The sequence below is a fragment of the Culex pipiens genome, chromosome 2 (assembly GCF_016801865.2).
Source record: "Culex pipiens pallens isolate TS chromosome 2, TS_CPP_V2, whole genome shotgun sequence".
NCBI lineage: Eukaryota > Metazoa > Arthropoda > Insecta > Diptera > Culicidae > Culex > Culex pipiens.
The window spans coordinates 73,518,336-73,536,701 of NC_068938.1; the positions used below are offsets into that span (position 1 = coordinate 73,518,336).

The window sequence follows — 18,366 nt, forward strand, 5'->3', positions numbered from 1 at the left end:
TTTCAGCACTGTTATTGAAAGGTTTATTTTTTTATGTTAGTTTTGGTAGAGAAAAGTAGGCCGCATCGACGTTCGAGAATGACGAGAAAAATATGTAGTTTATTGACGGAGCTACAGTACTCGTTCGTTAACCGGGCTGAGCAAATCGTTACAAGGAGAACATATAATTGGGCTACAGCTCAGTTAAAAAGCACACATTTCGATGCCTCTGTGCTCTCTTATACTAAGCTTGCTGGTTTTCTTGTCTAATTAGCATAAGAGAGAACAGAGGCATCAATTTACCAAATAAGTACTGTATACGTATTTGAGAACTCCCATTTTTTAGTCTAATACACTCCTCAGCATTCCCAAAACAACACCGATCTCTCTAACAGAAGTTTTCCCCGCTGTATTTCCGCTCTTGCAGATACGCAGGACAACGCGCATCCATTCCGGTGCAGCCAAACAACTCAACTCACTGGGTTCCGTGGAACTTTGGACCAGTTTAGTTCAGGAGCAGGCGCATCATTAAATGCAATCGACCGCACAACAACAGCCGCCATTTGTTTGGACTGAATAAAAGCCACTAAAGGCCCGGTCCGTCGGTGAGGAGTGGGAAAAGTGTACAAAGTGGACAAAGTGGACAAAGTCACGCGTGAGGAGCTGAAAATGAAATTTAATGGTTTCCTGAATGTTTTATGCTGCAAACTGGTGCTAATTATAAATTTAGCAGATGGGAAATTGACACACGAGAAGGACAAACACGGTAAGTGGATAAATATCGACAAATCGTACACGTGGTGGCGTCCCCACAACGCACTCGGCGGCAACTGTTTGTGGCCAGGTGACAGTTTGACTGCGCTCCCCGGGGCGCGCTAATGAGATGACGATGACAAGTCATAAGTGCGAACATGCGTTCGGTCACAGATTGAGAGATGTTTGTTTTTTTTTCTAGATTCTCAGAATTCGATTGAATTCTTAAAGAGCTATTTGTTTATTTATTTAAAATAAAATAATGAAAAAATCGTCCATTTGTCTGTGGCATTATGATTCCGTGGTTTTAAATTGGGTTTCATTTTCCGATGGTGGAGAAATTATACATATTTGCTGAATCAAGCAATATTGCATGCTGATTTATTAATGAGATCGGGTGAACTATTGTAAACCTTGAGTGCAAACCGATGCATCGATACAATTTTCACTATTGATGAAATGCTTTGATTGTCTTGCAAACTAAATTAATTTAAATTTTTACCAAGTATGGAAGTATTCTCTGAATTCGTTAAAATTAATATCAAATTCCTTCAATTATTTATAAGTAACTTTTTGATAATCATACATAAGTCAATCTCTGCCAACTCACACATCAGTTGCCCGACCCATCTCCGATTTGCGTGAAACTTTGTCCTATGGGGTAACTTTTGACCCTGATCACGAATCCAATCAGCACTTTCCGATATCTCATGACGGAGGGATGGAACGACCCTTTTCATTTTTAAACTTTGGAAAAAGACGTGTTTTTCAAAAATGTGCAGCCTGAAATAGTGATGGTTTGGAAATTTGTTGTCAGAGGGACTATGAAGGAAAATTGATTGCCCGATTTGTAAATGTTTTTTTTTTGTCATCGAAAAAATACAAAAATACCAATACCACTGTGGCGGTTCATGCGCCCCAATTTCCCCTACACGATCGTATCCGATCTCGCGCTACTATCTCTGCATACTCTCACACTGACGGTCGATCGGCCTGCGGACCGATCGCGACACACACTCCTGACTAGTCAATAAAAGCCCTTGATCCGAGAAGGACGTTATCAAGATTTCGCGCTTTACGAAGTTTTATCTTACGTCCGAAAAGTACTAATTAATATATAGTGTGTGACACTATAATTGGTGACCCCGACTATTTAATTAGTTCCGCGTCCGCGAATATACCCACAAAGTGCTCTTTTGTACGAGTTGTGAACCGTGCAATAACCACCAATCCGCCATCGCGAAAATTTATTTGTCCCGCTATATGCGAACCCACGCTAGTTTCGTGAAAAATCCACTTGAAGTGAACCGAACGCAGTGAATCCTTAGATTAGTTTTCTAATTGCGTTCAATTTAACCGCTCTGTGTTTTTTTGAAGATTTTTTTTTTCTCAATTACAATGTCCAGGCCTTCGATCAAAAGTGCGGTGATTCGGGTCGAAAAAAGTCTTGATCGCAATATTCGAAGAGTCAAGTTTTGTGTCGAAAAACCGTGTGTCGCGGGTGAAATGGCGCTCCGAGGCGACCCAAAAATAAATATGCTTGATCGCCGCACGGGGGAAGTTAGAAGATCGAGGAGCCGTTCTCCGGTGAACCAATCGGACCGGGGGCAGCAAACGTTGTCTGAGCGTATAGAAGAGCTGTCCCGCCGATTAGATGAAGTGCTATCAAATCGCTCCCGGGAGCTTGAGCGTCGCAATGCCCGCTCAGTTATGAAACCCACGCGTAGGTGGATTTGCTGGTTTCATTATCGTCATGGTGCTCAAGCTCGGAAGTGCGAGAAGCAAAAAGGTGGCAATCCCGATGTCCCGTGTATTTTTTTTGGGGAGAAGAACGAGGTCTACGCGAGGCCTCAACACAATTAAATTCCCATCAGCCACACGGTAAGTCTCCCGCTCAATGCGAACCCATTGTTTTAAAAAAATCCGCCATTTGCGCACCAAGAGAATACATTTCTTCGTGTAAGACAAGCGAACCTAGCACATGCAAATCAAAAAACTCCACTCAACGTGAACCTTTTACCACTTCCAGTGAACCTTACAAATTAAGTAAATTCAACCATTCCGCCTCGAATGAACCTGATCGACTCGATCAATTTAACAAATCCACAATTAGTGAACCAAACCTGATACAATTAACCACCTCTGGTGAACCTTATCCAACATTGAAATCTATCCAATGTACCTTGAGTGAACTTAATCAGTCGATGAAAACCACTTTTAGTGAACCAAAACTCTCAAAATGTACCACTTTTAGTGAACCTTTATATATAAATCCAGCCAGTAATGATCTGAACTATCAAACCGTTAACATTCAACGAATTCATATTCACGATCAAAAGTCGTCAAATCGATTTCTCATTGATACCGGCGCAGACATTTCAATCATTCCACCTACATTAAAAGATCTACGTAATGCAGCCAAGTTACATCAGCTTTTTGCAGCTAACGGTAGCCCCATCCAGACTTACGGAACGAAGCGTTTGACTGTTGATTTAGGTCTTCGCCGCCCCTTTGTTTGGATTTTCACCATTGCTGACGTCAAGAGTCCAATTATTGGCGCAGATTTTTTGAAACACTACGATTTGTTGGTGGACCTTCGTAGAAACAAGTTAATTGATAATACTACTAAAGTCGAAGTGTGTAACATCAATGCAGTGTCCGAACCATCGATTAGAACGTTCGACACAAATTCTGCATTCGCTGAAATTCTTAAAGAATACCTAGACTTAACCATTCTCGATATGAACCATAAGTCCACCAAGGCAAAAGTTATGCATCAGATCATTACCACTGGACAGCCTGTGTTCTGCCGGCCACGAAGATTACCTATTGATAAATTGAATGAGGCCAAAGCTGAATTCAAATTTTTATTGGAGCAGGGAATTTGTCAGCCCTCAAAAAGTTGCTGGGCTAGTCCTCTTCACATGGTGAAGAAATCGAATGGAAAATGGAGACCGTGTGGTGATTACCGAAATCTAAATGCGATCACAGTTCCCGATCGATATCCTGTGCCTCACATTCAAGATTTTTTAAATATTTTACACGGAAAAAAGATATTTTCTTGCATCGATTTACAACGCGCGTACCATCAGATCCCTGTAGCACCGGAAGACATTCCGAAAACTGCCATCACGACTCCTTTTGGCCTTTTTGAGTTCAAATACATGACATTTGGACTTAGAAACGCAGGTCAAACTTTACAAAGACACCTTCACGACATCCTTGGCGATCTTGATTTTGTTTTTCCTTATGTCGATGACCTCTGTATCGCGTCTGTCAATATCGTGCAACATAAGGAACACCTTCGCGCGGTTTTCGATCGGTTGAGACAAAATGGTCTTACAATCAACGCCGGAAAGTGTCAAATTGGTCTCCCGAAAGTCGAGTTCCTTGGTCATCTCATCACTGCTGAAGGAATCAATCCGAAACCAGACAAGGTGAAGGCGATCACGGATTTTCCACGACCCACCGTGGCCAAGCAGCTCAAGCGTTTCCTGGGAAGTATAAACTTTTATCGTCGTTTCATCCCGCATGCCGCAGTTCATCAGCAAATTCTGCACTCTATGATTCAAGGCAATATCAAAAACGATAACACACCTCTCCAGTGGAGTACAGAAACGACTGCAGCTTTCGAGAAGTGCAAGCAGGACCTAGCGAATTGTGTAATGCTCGCTCATCCTTCGCCAAATGCGAAACTCGCCCTGGAGACTGACGCATCAAACACAGCCATCGGCGCCGTTCTACACCAAATCACGGACGATGGACCTTTTCCTCTCGCTTTCTTTTCAAAGAAATTAAGCGAGAGCGAACGGAAGACAAGCACATACGATCGAGAACTACTAGGAATATACGAAGCGATAAAACATTTCAAGGACGTATTAGAAGCTCGCGATTTTTGCATCTATACCGACCACAAGCCTCTCACAACAGCATTTCAGCAGCGACCAGAAAGAGCTAACCCTACCCAACTACGCAGGCTTGGTTTTATCAGCGAGTACACGACCGATGTGCGTCACGTGCCTGGCGACGATAATAAAGTCGCGGACATGCTGAGCCGTATCGAATCGATCACTTCTAATGATCCTATCGATTTTGATCTCATGGCCGAACAACAAAAAACCGATCCCGAACTAGAAACCTTTTTAAAGAACCCCCCAACCAGCACCACGCTGAACCTTAAGGCACTCAAGTCGCCAATCTCAAAATCTCCGATTTACTGCGATATCTCCACGAAAGCGATTCGTCCGTTTGTTCCAGCACAGCTACGACGCAGCGTCATTCGAAAACTCCACAGTGGATCTCATCCGGGTGTGCGAGCAACTACTGCAATGGTCTCGGAGCGTTACGTCTGGCCAAACTTACGGAGGGATTGCAAAGAATTCGTCACACATTGCATTCCCTGCCAGAAATCAAAAGTCCACCGAAACAACCGTTCACCAGTAGCACAGATTGCTACACCAGACAGCCGTTTCTCGCACGTCCACATGGACCTCATTGGACCTCTTCCGCCTTCGGAAGGTAACGCGTATTGTCTCACTCTGATAGACAAATTCACAAGGTGGCCAGAAATCATTCCAATTCCTAACATGACAGCACAAACCGTGGCTCGTGCTTTTGTCGCTGGTTGGATCGCCAGATTTGGAGTACCAACAACCGTGACGACAGACCTCGGCCGACAGTTCGAATCCGAGCTTTTTCGAACACTGACGCAAATTCTGGGAATCACTCATTTACGGACTACTCCATACCATCCTCAAGCAAATGGCCAAATTGAACGAGTCCACCGTCACGCGAAAGCCGCTATCATGTGCCATCAAAATCCAAGCTGGACAGACGTGTTACCACTTGTACTCCTTGGAATGCGTGCATCGTTAAAAGAAGACCTTCAGGCAACAGCAGCAGAATTAGTCTATGGAACGTCTCTGCGCCTGCCGGGTGAGTTTTTCGCATCTGACGAATCTAAATCACCTACGCCAGAATTTGTAACCGACCTAAGAGCAACCATGGAAAGGTTACGTCCTACCCCAACATCGAACCACTCGAAAGGAACAACATTCGTGCAGAAGGAGCTAGACACCTGCAGTCACGTGTTTGTGAGAGTTGGAGCCATAAAACCTCCACTTACACAACCCTATACCGGACCTTACAAAGTGATACGCCGAAAAGGAAAAGTTTTCATAGTTGAAATAAATGGCAAACACTGTCCCATCTCCATCGACCGTCTTAAAGCAGCATTCACACAAGATGAAGACGAACCAACTCGAGCACATGCTCAACCCAACACTACCGGACCATCCGAACCTCCCAGAAGATCTGAACCAAGAAAAACTCAATCCAGTAAATCTGAACCAAAATCTAAACCACAAACCAGTTTATCTGAACCCAAATCATTCAAACCTTTGAAACCTGCAATCAGAACCACTAAACCCAGCCAAACTGAACCTAAATCAGAGCAGAGTACCTATAGAACCAGAGCAGGACGCCAAGTGAAATTTCCTAAACAATATTGGAAAATCTAAGGGGGGAGTACTGTGGCGGTTCATGCGCCCCAATTTCCCCTACACGATCGTATCCGATCTCGCGCTACTATCTCTGCATACTCTCACACTGACGGTCGATCGCGACACACACTCCTGACTAGTCAATAAAAGCCCTTGATCCGAGAAGGACGTTATCAAGATTTCGCGCTTTACGAAGTTTTATCTTACGTCCGAAAAGTACTAATTAATATATAGTGTGTGACACTATACCACCAACACATTTTTTTCTTTTGTTTTCTAAAATCGTGATAACTTGTAATTAGAGTGTGACAATTCTCGAGAATTTCAATTTTCCGGGAATCGAGAGTTGAACTTGGCCATTTCCCGGGAATTCCCGGGACCCGGGAGTTTTTTTTACTATGCTTATAGTGCCAAAAATTGTAAATGAAAAGTTATAAATTAGTTTCTTTTCAATGAATTCAGTTACAATTTATTCATACTAATTCTATGAAACGTTAATTTAAATAGCATCATTATTTTGAGGAACTATATAAAACCGTTTGATTTTGTTTTCTGAATCTGCAAATACAAAATCGTTTCTTGAACTTTTTAAGACTCAAAATTGTTTTTTTTTAAATATTTTTATTTTTTTTATATTTTGATTTTTCAAAAAATGCACACTCTTGTTTATTGATTTTTGTTAAAAAATATAACTATTTTCGACAAATTAAAATGTACACTTTCTGAATAAGATGATTAGAGAAGCATTGGTTTAACCGAACTTGATCATCGAATTTTGAACATTCAATTTTCTAAACAATTTTGAATTTTTCAAATGTTTTTCCGATTAGTTTATACAATTTTGCTTCGATATTTATATGTTTAAAACTTCACGGGAGTTTCGACCAAATTTCCCGGGAATCGAAAGGTCCAAATATGGACGATTTCCCGGGAATTCCCATTCGTCACTTTCTACTTGTAATTGTTTTAAACAAATCTTATTTTTTCATACAACCAAATTTTTGTTTTCTCTATAACTTTGTAAAACATTATCAAACTCTAAAAATAACTCTGCAAAGTTAAAAAACACGAAATTTTGAAATTAAATTTGTGTTCTAAATGAAAAAAACGTTACTTAATCCACCCTTAGGTGGCTGGCGCCTTCCTCACATTTAAAGGGTGCTACACAGAAAAAAAAATCGTGGTAATACTACATCTGGGAAGTGGTACATCTTTTATGTCAGAAAAAAGGTGTAATTTTACCTCTGAAAATGTGTAATTTTACTACTTTTTTGGTGCAATGTCACTTTTTCAGTCTAAATTGAGGTAAAATTACATCATAAAAGAGGTAATATTCAACCTTCCAAAATTACAGCTTCCAAATTTACATTATTTTTTTCTGTGTATCAAAAATGCAAAAAGTGCGTAATAATACTTATGTGCTTATAACTTTTGATAGGGTTGTCAGATCTTCAATGTTTTGGACGCGTTAGAAAGGTCTTTTGAATACCCATCCTACGATAGGTCACATGAGAGATCCGGACAGCGTTTTCATCAAAATATCTGAGATCCGGCCTCGAAAAAGTGCATATGTAACACTTAAGTGCTTATAACTTTTGATAGGGTTGTCAGATCTTCAATGTTTTGGGCGCATTGGAAAGCTCTTTTGAATACCTATCCAACGATAGGTCGCATGAGAGATCCGGACAACGTTTTTATCAACATATCTGAGATCCGGCCTCCAAAATGCGTATAAATAACACTTAAGTGCTTATAACTTTTGATAGATTTGTCAGATCTTCAATGTCTTGGACAACGCGTTGGAAAGGTCTTTTAAATACCTTTCTGGAAATGTATAGCATGACGGGTTTTCTTACAAAAACCACCCTTTTTTCAATCTTCCGGACTTTTGCTAAAATCGTTTTTTCAGCATAACTTTTGAAGTACTTAACTTAACTGCATAATTTTTAATAGCGACTTATGGGTCCTCAAGACGGATCAAATGACGCCAAAACGAACAAAATCGGTTCAGCCAATGTCGAGATAATCTAGTGACAATTTTTGGATCAACATCCCACCACACACACAGACATTTGCTCAGAATTTGATTCTGAGTCGATAGGTATACATGAAGGTGGGTCTAGGAGGTCTAATTGAGAAGTTCATTTTTTGAGTGATTTTATAGCCTAAAAGTTATAGGCAAAACCCCGTCTGGAATATTCAAGATTCAAAAAGTACATTAAAATTCTCACAAAAAAACATATCCAAAAATATTTCTAGTGTTATTTTGCAGAAAATTACCACTAGTCTCATCAATTGGTTTGCTACTTTAATTCCAATGCGTAAATTTCATGATAACACATTTTTAGCAAATCTGTGCAGAAATTAATCGATATTTGAACCGATCTAAATTTGAAAAAGTTATTGTTTGATAGATCCTATAGCACTCTTTCAAACTCAATAATACGCCCATTTGAAATGCTAGTCTTGATTTAAGAAAATAAAAATATTGTATTTGGAAAGTTTTGAAAATTTCACGAATGTTTCATATATTAACATTAAAACTCGGACCATTAGTTGCTGAGATATCGACATTAGAAAATGGTGGGTTGTTTGGGTAAGACTCAGTAAACATCTAACGTCATGATTCGAATTCCCGGACGCTTCGAAACCCGGGCACTTCATCTTGTTTTATCAATTATGTGGATATAAGTACGCATAATTACTGTCTAAACTGTGTTATTTAATGAATTCTTAACATCAACTTTCATTTCAAAAATGTTTGGACACTGTGACCAATGCTAAAACAATTAAATTAAATTAAATCATGTGATTACCAAAACTGTGAAACATTCTGTTCTGATTTTCTTTAATTCTAGCAATTTTTTATACAAAATATCGATTGATTTGATGTTAACATCTTATTTGAGACCTAAAGAATGACATTCACTAAAATTTCGGCCCAAATTTGTGCGATACATAAGTAAAATCGAGTGTCCGGAATTCGAATCAAAAGTGTCCGGATTTCGAATCAACTTTTATCAGTGTCCGGGATTCGAAGCACAACAAGTCATTTTGATTTGAAAATTCTGAGGAAAAACTGTTAGAAAAGACATATTTTGCATGCATTCTCTTTAAATTTACATCCTGATGATATTTCTACATTTCTAACTTATTATATGATTTTTTGCCAGCTATAACAAAAATGATATGCTACTAAGTGTCCGGATTTCGAATCATGACGTTATTTTCATGTTTTTAAACCTTTGCATTGCAATATTTCAGCAACTATGGGTCGAAACAACAATGTTCCGAAAAGCTGATTTGATTTGATTTGATGTGATAACCAACAGGGCCACAAGGATGACCTATGTAGCGGTTGCCTAGAATTACAGTGGCTCAAACTTAAAAGGAGCATCTTCAAATTACTGCCGTATGAAGGGCCAAAAGGGGGTGGTTGGACGCGAACAAGCAAAATCGCTCACGGTGTCCTCAGGGGAAGAGAATCTCCTTCCGACAGTAACCTCCAATAACTCCGAAAAAAGTCTGACAAAGCTGAAAAACAGGGCTCGCACCCTGTTGGGGGCCTAAAAGGGCGCGGCAGACAGCTGGAGACTGACAGAGGTCAATAGATGTAGTAATAGGACAATCCTTAAAAATTGTATAATTATTAAACTATTTTCCCCTTGTGACGTAGTTCTGGTCTTCCACTATCCACATCCAGTCTCCGCCATTACAGCATACTGTCCACTGCCCTGATGCTCCCTACCCAATCCCTGGCTTTGATTCTAACTACTGATTAAAAGGAAAATCATAGTTGAGAAAAGGTCAATGCGGATGGAGAGCAAATCGAGCTCAGTATCCCCTCACAAAGACTGGTAGTAAGTGTGAAAAAACAATGGAAAAGATAGAGAAAGACAAGAAGAAAATGAAAAGATAGTATGTCAATGCGGATGGATCGATGATCCCCTCACAAGGACAAGACATAAAAGGGACAGGTGGTAGGGAGAGCAAGAATCTGTGATTGAGATTTTGATATAAAATAAAAAGGAACGTGCTCACCGGCTTCAAAATGCATCTTCATTCAACCTTCGTGCTATTCGTGCTTGAATCCAAGCAGCAAGTCCAACTTCCAGCAGCCCCGCAACCGGATGAATCCACGATCGCCCGCCCGTGTTCTTGAGAGATCGCTTCAATTGACGTTGGATCGACTTGAATACAAACGACGACCTGCAGCTGCAAATGCTGACCGTGATAATCCGAAAGCCGCGGGACAAGATCCTCAAGAAACTCCATTTGAAGATCTAACTCATTTGGCCGAGCTGTTGAATTCCTGGTCCTGGAGACAGGTCCGAAGGTGTGGAAGTAGTCCATACGGATGGTCGTCGGAATCATGTGCACCATGAAACCAACCCTGGGCTCGTTCCTTGTTCAGCGTCTGGTCGCGGTTCCACCCTTCAGCAGCTTGCAACGCAAACCCTTGAAGCAACCCTCGAGCATCGGTTCGTAGTGCGGACAAATCTAGCACGTAATCCATCGTGGCCTTCTTCCACGCCACTGCCCTGCCCAGGTTAAAAAATCAAGCTTCTTAAAAATCCACAGGAAACCACCGTCGCAACTGCCGAAACCACTGGTTTAAGCCAAAAATCCGCGTTGATTCAAATACATTTGAAAACATTTTTTTTTATAAAAACTGATCGTAAAAAATGACAGCAGAAAAACACGAAAAAAAAACAGAAAAAAAATGTTTCGAAAAGCTTTTCAAAAATTGAGAATTTTCTCAGCTTTTCAAAAATATTTAATTAAAAAGTGGGCAAACATGGACAGTAATTTTTAAAATGAAAAATTGCAAGATGTGGAATGTTATTATTAGACCATGAAGAGTGCATGAATCTGAGCAATCAACGTTTTAAATTTTCTTAGAAACGTCCTAAAAATAACAGCATTCTATAAATTATGTTAGGAAAAAATTACACCAGGTTCACTCCCTCAAAAATCCTCTTCCACCCATCGTGACATTTAAGAAAATTTACCACGAACTTGGTTTGGTGGAATTAATTTGTTCGTCACATCGACTTACACACACAGCGTAATTCTGTGCCGAGATCCTGCGACCTGCGACACACCGTCTCGCACTTTGCTTTATTATCGCCTAGGCACCAACCTAATTTCAGCCAAAACTCCCACGCCCCGAACGTCCCAGACTTCTCCAAAAAGGCACCTCCTACCTTGAAGTCATCGCCGAGGACGCAAGCAGACGACGCTAATCTTGCGTATAAGTGTTCCTAAATCTTATTTCGTTACTTGATTGAATTAAAGCAATAATTTGTGTTTCGCCAGCAGACGAGATCCACACGCGGTGAGCGTCTTCTCGACTTGCCTTAAGGCGCTTGCCAGAGGTAAACCTCGGGAAAAGCTTCTTTCCTTGCTTTCTCGCGTGGCAATGAATCATCCCGAGGAGCTGTCGAAGCGCCCCGGAAGCGGAAGTTTATCTCGCCTTGCTATCTTCTTCCAACCAACCAAATCGTCTTCCACGAGTTCTTCTTCAACGTCTCCGTTTTACCAACAACGATAACGTGAACGAAGCCGGGCGAGCTTCAATTTGGAAAATTCCACCCACCAGCCCCGCCAGGTTCAGCACCGAGAAGGAAAATCCACCAAAAACCATCGCCAACAACTATAAAAGTAAATTTGATCAATTGAAAATTTCACGTTTCCGGTTCCCCGTCAAGTTCGAAAGTGAATTTCTGCACAATTGCAATGCTCTGCTGTGCCTCGGGGGAGCCTCCACAATCGCTCGTTTTGCCAGAAGTTGTGGTTTTCGGAATTACATCCATCGCAACAACACAGTCGATTGCAGGCAGCGGAGATTGGACTGACTGTGGAGAGTTCCGAGATGTAATCGATGAGTCGGAAACAACGGTGAAATAACTGTTTGGGCAAAACTAATTTGGGAAATTTACACACAGTGCTTTCGCTTTTCCGTTTGTTTTTTTATTTACGTTGGGCGAAGCAATATGAGGGCTGGTTTAAACGATATTTAGAAGAAAGTTGTTTTATGCCGGTTTACAGACACCAATGTTGAGTTGGGGAATTCGCAGGCAAAAATGCTCTCTTTCCTATCACGGATGTGAACTTTAAGGGAACATAGCAACCGAGGAAGTTGATGTTTTATTATTCCAGATCCAATGCTATAAGAACCTGATTGTTAAAATAGTCAATAATTGTTGTAAACATTTTTTAGACAATAGGGGAGATGGGGGTAAGACGGCCACCCTAAGGGAGAAGTCTCATAAAATTAACACTACAGATTATTTTGATCTCAAATCAGGTACATATTGTTCTACTAATAGTCCATTATAGAAATGACATAAATTAGTTGGTCTAAAAACCAATTTTCAATACTTTTCAGCAATTTTAAAAAAAATAATTTAAATCGGAAATATATGAAACTCGCGGGGTAAGACGGCCACCCATGTGGGGTAAGACGGTCAGTGCTATAAATTAACTTGATAACTTTGCTAAATCCACCCAAATACCTACATGATTGGCTGAAAAGACTTCTCTGAAAATCATGACTATTTTGGTTGAAAAAAAACTAGTTTCTAATGTGAAGAAAAATGTTATTCAACAAATTTTATATTTTTGCTATGTGAATTTCATATTATTGCGACCACATTTCATGAAAAACTTTGAATTTATACACGAAAATATACCCAATTTAATGCAAATTAACTGGTTTGTGTATTTCGATTAGAATTAGTAAATCAAAATTATGTAAACAATATTAAATTAGCGACTTTTATTAAAAGTTTGAATGGATTTCATACAATTCCATGAATTTGGCTGTATCACAGTAAGGAATTTTGACGAACCGGCATTCAACAGCATTTTGAAATATGTCTTAACAGTCAACAACCCTTCAAAAATGCAACCTTTATCAAACCAAATTTACAAATAACGGGTGGCCGTTTTACCCCCCGTGGAGGTGGCCATCTTGCCCCCAAATTACTTATTTTATAAAACATTTTTTGCAAATACCTCAACGCATTTTTAAAACTTTTTCGAGGGACATAATCTTGGGAAAACTTAAATTTAACATGAAAAAATATTTTAAGGAAGTATTACATATTGTTACCTAATCAAAATGCTTAAGTTGTAAACCATAAAAATTACATCCAGTTTCAAGTAGAAAAAATATTTGTTTATTTTGAGCTATTTTTATACTATTTCAAACAATAGGTTTGGCAAAGGTGACTCCATATGCATTATTTAGCATGAGGAACAGTATTGCTTAACATTTTAGTAATATTCGTTAGTATAGTTAGTAAAACAGTGGGGTGGCCGTCTTACCCCCAGCTCCCCTACATTAGGGTATGAATAAAACATTATTTCGATTGTTACCGTAGATTTGAAGATAATGAAATGTGTGCAATATAAATCTTGGTGACAAAAGCATTAGTTTATGTGCTCCGTTAAGTATCTAAAATGCATAAAAATTTAAGAAAATCTATCGTTTAACAAACCTTTAATTTCAAAAAAATCAAATTATTCGCTCTGCAGCATTGCCTTGGCGTTCTCGATTAGAAGATTCCTACTCGAAACTAGGTGTCCGTAGGCTTGATTGTTGAGGCAATTGCAAACCTCTTATTACACCTAAGCTTCCATCCATCCCGGTATTCGAACTGACGACCTTTGGATTGTTAGTCCAACTCCTACACCTGGACTGAGCTATCGACCTAACCCTTTAGGTTAGACCGGGGCCAACATTTCGTCAGTTGTGTGCTATCTTGTGACAACGACCATTTAGTACTTTTTGAGAAAATCGAAAAAAAAGATACAGTAAATAATGTAAACAAAAATCTGAATAGCACGTGTCACAAGTGTTTTTCAAAAGTATAATTGTACTACGTGTCACAAGTGTGCACAGAATTCTCATACAAACTAAAATAAGCTCAAATCAATGGTTTAATCGACTTAATCAGTATATTTTTATAAACAAATGGTTGCATTGCCTTTAGAAAGTATGTGTCTACATAAATTTGTGAAAAACAAGAAAATTTTTCCACATTTTTCAACAACATGTATGACGTGTCACAAGTGTGCCCAATCATTTTGATGATAAATTGGTCTATGTCACAAGTGTGTATTGCGATATCCGGGAAACGGAAGCGAGTTTCCAAAATCGGGTTAAAGCATCTTGTAGTGTTTGTTAAGTATTGCAAAACGTCTTCATTAACTCATTTTCGACCAAAATGGTCTATGTCACAAGATAGCACACAGCTGACGATTTACTAACACAAGCCGACTGCGTGAAAGGAAACCACGCTTACCCTTCACCACGGTCCCGGACTTTATTTATTTTATTGTTCCATAAACCGGGGTGAAATTAATAGGCTGATTTTTGTTTTGTTTTGCGAAATGAAAAAAAAAAAACAAATATAAAAACAACAAATTGTATGGAATCATACTGAGTATATTAAACTGTGTTTAAAGTACTTCAAGAAGTTGTTTTCAACAAATTCAGAAAAGTTCAAAGTTAGTTATGAACCATCCATATACCATGTGGACACTTTTTTCAAACCAAACCCCCTCTCTCTTTTGTGAACAGTTGCAAAATAAAGTAAATAACTCACACGAAATCGGGAAAAGTTGCCCCGGACCCTCTTCAATTTGCGTGAAACTTTGTCCCAAGAGTCGAGAACAGAACACTGATGAAGTATGCAAGTAGTAGACGAAATAGGTATCTGTCAAGATATTAAAAATATATAGCGGAATTAAAAGGAACAACTCGTCTCTTTGTATTCACAGTAATGCATTCTGCTAAAACGCTCAACCAAACCACAAGTCCCAAGAGGTAACTTTTGTCCCTGGTAACGAATCCGAGGTCCGTTTTTTTATATCTTGTGACGGAAGGGCGGTACGACCCATATTATTTTTGAACATGTGAAAAATTAGGTGTTTTCAATGGGACTTTTATGTAAAATTTGACGTCCGAATTGATGGCGTACTCAACATTAAAAAAACGAATTTTTCTTCAACAAAAAACACTGAATTTAAAAAAACTCAGCTATTTTCCGTGACACAACTGTATTTATTTATTGGAACATGTCATTAAAAGGGAAATTTAATGTACTTTTCAATTGACCCAGATGGGTCATTTTTTCATTCAGCACAAAATTTTTCATTTTTAAATTTTGTGTTATTTCTAACCTTGCTGTTTTTTTCTAGAGTGTAATATTGTTCTACAAAGTTCTAGCGCAGAAGATTACAAAAAAAAATGTTATATTTACATAAGAGGTTTGCTCGTACCATCACCAGTTATCACGATTTTACCGAAAAAAAAGTTTTAAAAAAGTTTTTTTTGCGTTTCTCTTTGTTTCGTCGTCCGTGTCTGTCACGGGTGACCATGAACAGCCATGATCAACGAAGACCAACTTTGTCAAAACTTTTTTTTCGTAAAATCGCGATAACTCGTGATGTTTATTAGCAAACCCCTTATGTTTACTTATAAAAAATTTTGTAATTATATGCTCTACAACTTTGTAGAACATTGTTATGCTTTAAAAAATAACTATGCAAAATTAGAAAAAATACAAAATTTTAAAATGGGTAATTCTCCGCCAACTCACACAGCAGTTGCCCCGACCCCTCTTCGATTTGCGTGAAACTTTATCCTAAGGGGTAACTTTTGTCCCTGATCACGAATCCGAGGTCCATTTTTTGATATCTCGTGACGGAGGGGTGGTACGACCCCTTCCGTTTAAGAACATGCGAAAAAATAGGTGTTTTTCAATAATTTGCAGCCTGAAACGGTGATGAGATAGAAATTTTGTGTCAAAGGGACTTTTATGTAAAATTAGACGCCCGATTTGATGGCGTACTCAGAATTCCGAAAAAAACGTATTTTTCATCGAAAAAACACTTTAAAAGTTTTAAAAATTCTCCCATTTTCCGTTACTTGACTGTACAAAATTTTGGCACATGTCATTTTATGGGAAATTTAATGTTCTTTTCGAATCTACATTGACCCAAAGGGTCATTTTTTCATTTAGAACAAAATTTTTCATTTTAAGATTTCGTGTTTTTTCTAACTTTGCAGGGTTATTTCTAGAGTGTAACAATGTTCTACAAAGTTATATATAGACATAAGGGGTTGGCTTATAAACATCACGAGTTATTGTGATTTTACGAAAAAAAGTTTTGAAAATGTTGGTCGTCGTTGATCATGGCCGTTCATGGTCACCCGCGACAGACACGGACGACAAAACAAAGAGAAACGCAAAAAGAAACTTTTTTTTCGTAAAATCGCGATAACTCGTGATGTTTACTAGCAAACCCCTTATGTCTATATATTAATTTTTGTAATTGTCTGCTGTACAACTTTGTAGAACATTGTTACACTCTAAAAAATAGCCCTGCAAAGTTAGAAAAAACACGAAATTTTAAAATAAAAAATTTTGTTCTAAATGAAAAAATGACCCTTCTGGGTCAATGTTGATTAAAAAGGACATTAAATTTCCCTTAAAATGGCATGTTCCAAAAAATTTTACAGTCAAGTAGCGGAAAATGGGAGAATTTTTAAAACTTTTTTAGTGTTTTTTTCGATGAAAAATACGTTTTATCGGAATTATGAGTAAACCATCAAATCGGTCGTCTAATTTTACAAAAAAGTCCCTTTGACACAAAATTTCTATCTCATCACCGTTTCAGGCTGCAAATTATAGAAAAACACCTCTTTTTTCGTATGTTCAAAAATGGAAGGGGTCGTACCGCCCCTCCATCACGAGATATCAAAAAACGGACCTGGGATTCGTGATCAGGGACGAAAGTTACCCCTTAGGACAAAGTTTCACGCAAATCGAAGAGGGATCGGGGCAACTTTTCCCTATTCCGTGTAAGTTGGTAGAGAATTACCCAAATGTTTTTTTTTGTTCCCTAGGTTGGAGTTCAGCGATTTCCCACGTTCCATACAAAAAAGATTTTATTCGGCTATAAAAAAGTACACAATATCACTTAAGCGGTCATAATTCGAGACAGGGTTGCCAAATCTTTGATGTTTTGGACTCGTTGGAAAGGTCTTTCGATTATCTAGACAACGGTGGGCTGGATGATGGATCCGGATATAGTTTTAATACATTTAAGTGAGATCAGGCCACAAAAAAGTACATCGATACAGGGTTGCCAGATCTTCGATGTTTAGGAATCGTTGGAAAGGTCAAATCCTAACCAACGATATATGAAATAACAATATTTAAATCGATTTCCGGTCACTTATTCAACATCTGGATCTGGATATGCACAAAAACACATTTTTATACATAACTTTTCAACTACATATCGAAACTTTATAAAAATCAATAGGTACGTATGGGATCTTAAACCAAATCGAATGCAACTGGTTTGACAAAAATTGGTTAAGCCAGTGCTGAGAAAACTCATTGAGTATTTTGGTCACATACACACACAGACATTTGTTCAGTTTTTGATTCTGAGTCATTAATACATGAAGGTGGGTCTACGAGTTTTCTGTGAAAAGTTCATTTTTAGAGCAAGATTATAGCTTTAGCTCAGTGAGAAAGGCAAAAGCGATAGAATGCAATCTTTTTTTAATTCAATATTTTGGTCTGCTCTTAAATACACAATGCTTCTGATTTTTATGTTCCCCCAAACCAAAATTCCATCAGCATACTCGCTTCTCGTGCAATTTCACTTGTCATGCATGGCATTATGGCTGGTTTCACATAATTTATTTATTTTTGATCATCATATTGTCGAGCATAAATAACTTGACAAAAAGATGCGACGCAGAGCTGGTGGTGGCCGACGATTCGCGGAAATAAATAATACGACAGGATTGTGCTGCCTTGTTCGATTCGTCCGGAAAATGAGGTTCATCATCGCCATTCCCGCGTAAAATAAGAGCTTTTCATCGAAAATGATGCTCTTAAAAATGCATTTCGTGTTAAGGCCAGAGGTGTGAAGGGGGTTCGTGTTTCAACTTGCGTAATGAGTGCATGATTTTTAACTGTATGTAAGCTGAAAGCTGTCTGTACAGGAAACTTGGCGAAATACTTCAAATACCACTCCCAACCAACGCGCCTGAAATTTCCGATTCATTTGCGCGATTCATTAATTTTCCCAATTCGTCTAT

The 18,366-nt window shown here is 38.8% G+C and overlaps 1 protein-coding gene across 3 annotated transcripts in view; it reads left to right on the forward strand.

Annotated features, from left to right (window-relative positions):
* The first annotated feature begins 434 nt into the window (after positions 1-434).
* The window catches only part of LOC120420138 (nephrin-like), a 95,453-nt gene continuing 77,521 nt past the window's right edge, over positions 435-18,366 (forward strand). Inside the window, exon 1 of one of the 3 annotated variants that reach the window (XM_039583092.2) lies at positions 435-745. In XM_039583092.2, the coding sequence (XP_039439026.1) occupies positions 649-745 (97 nt within the window). In that variant the 5' untranslated portion in view covers positions 435-648. The remainder of the gene's footprint in view (positions 746-18,366) is intronic. The other 2 variants (XM_039583095.2, XM_039583093.2) reach the window with 2 other exon arrangements.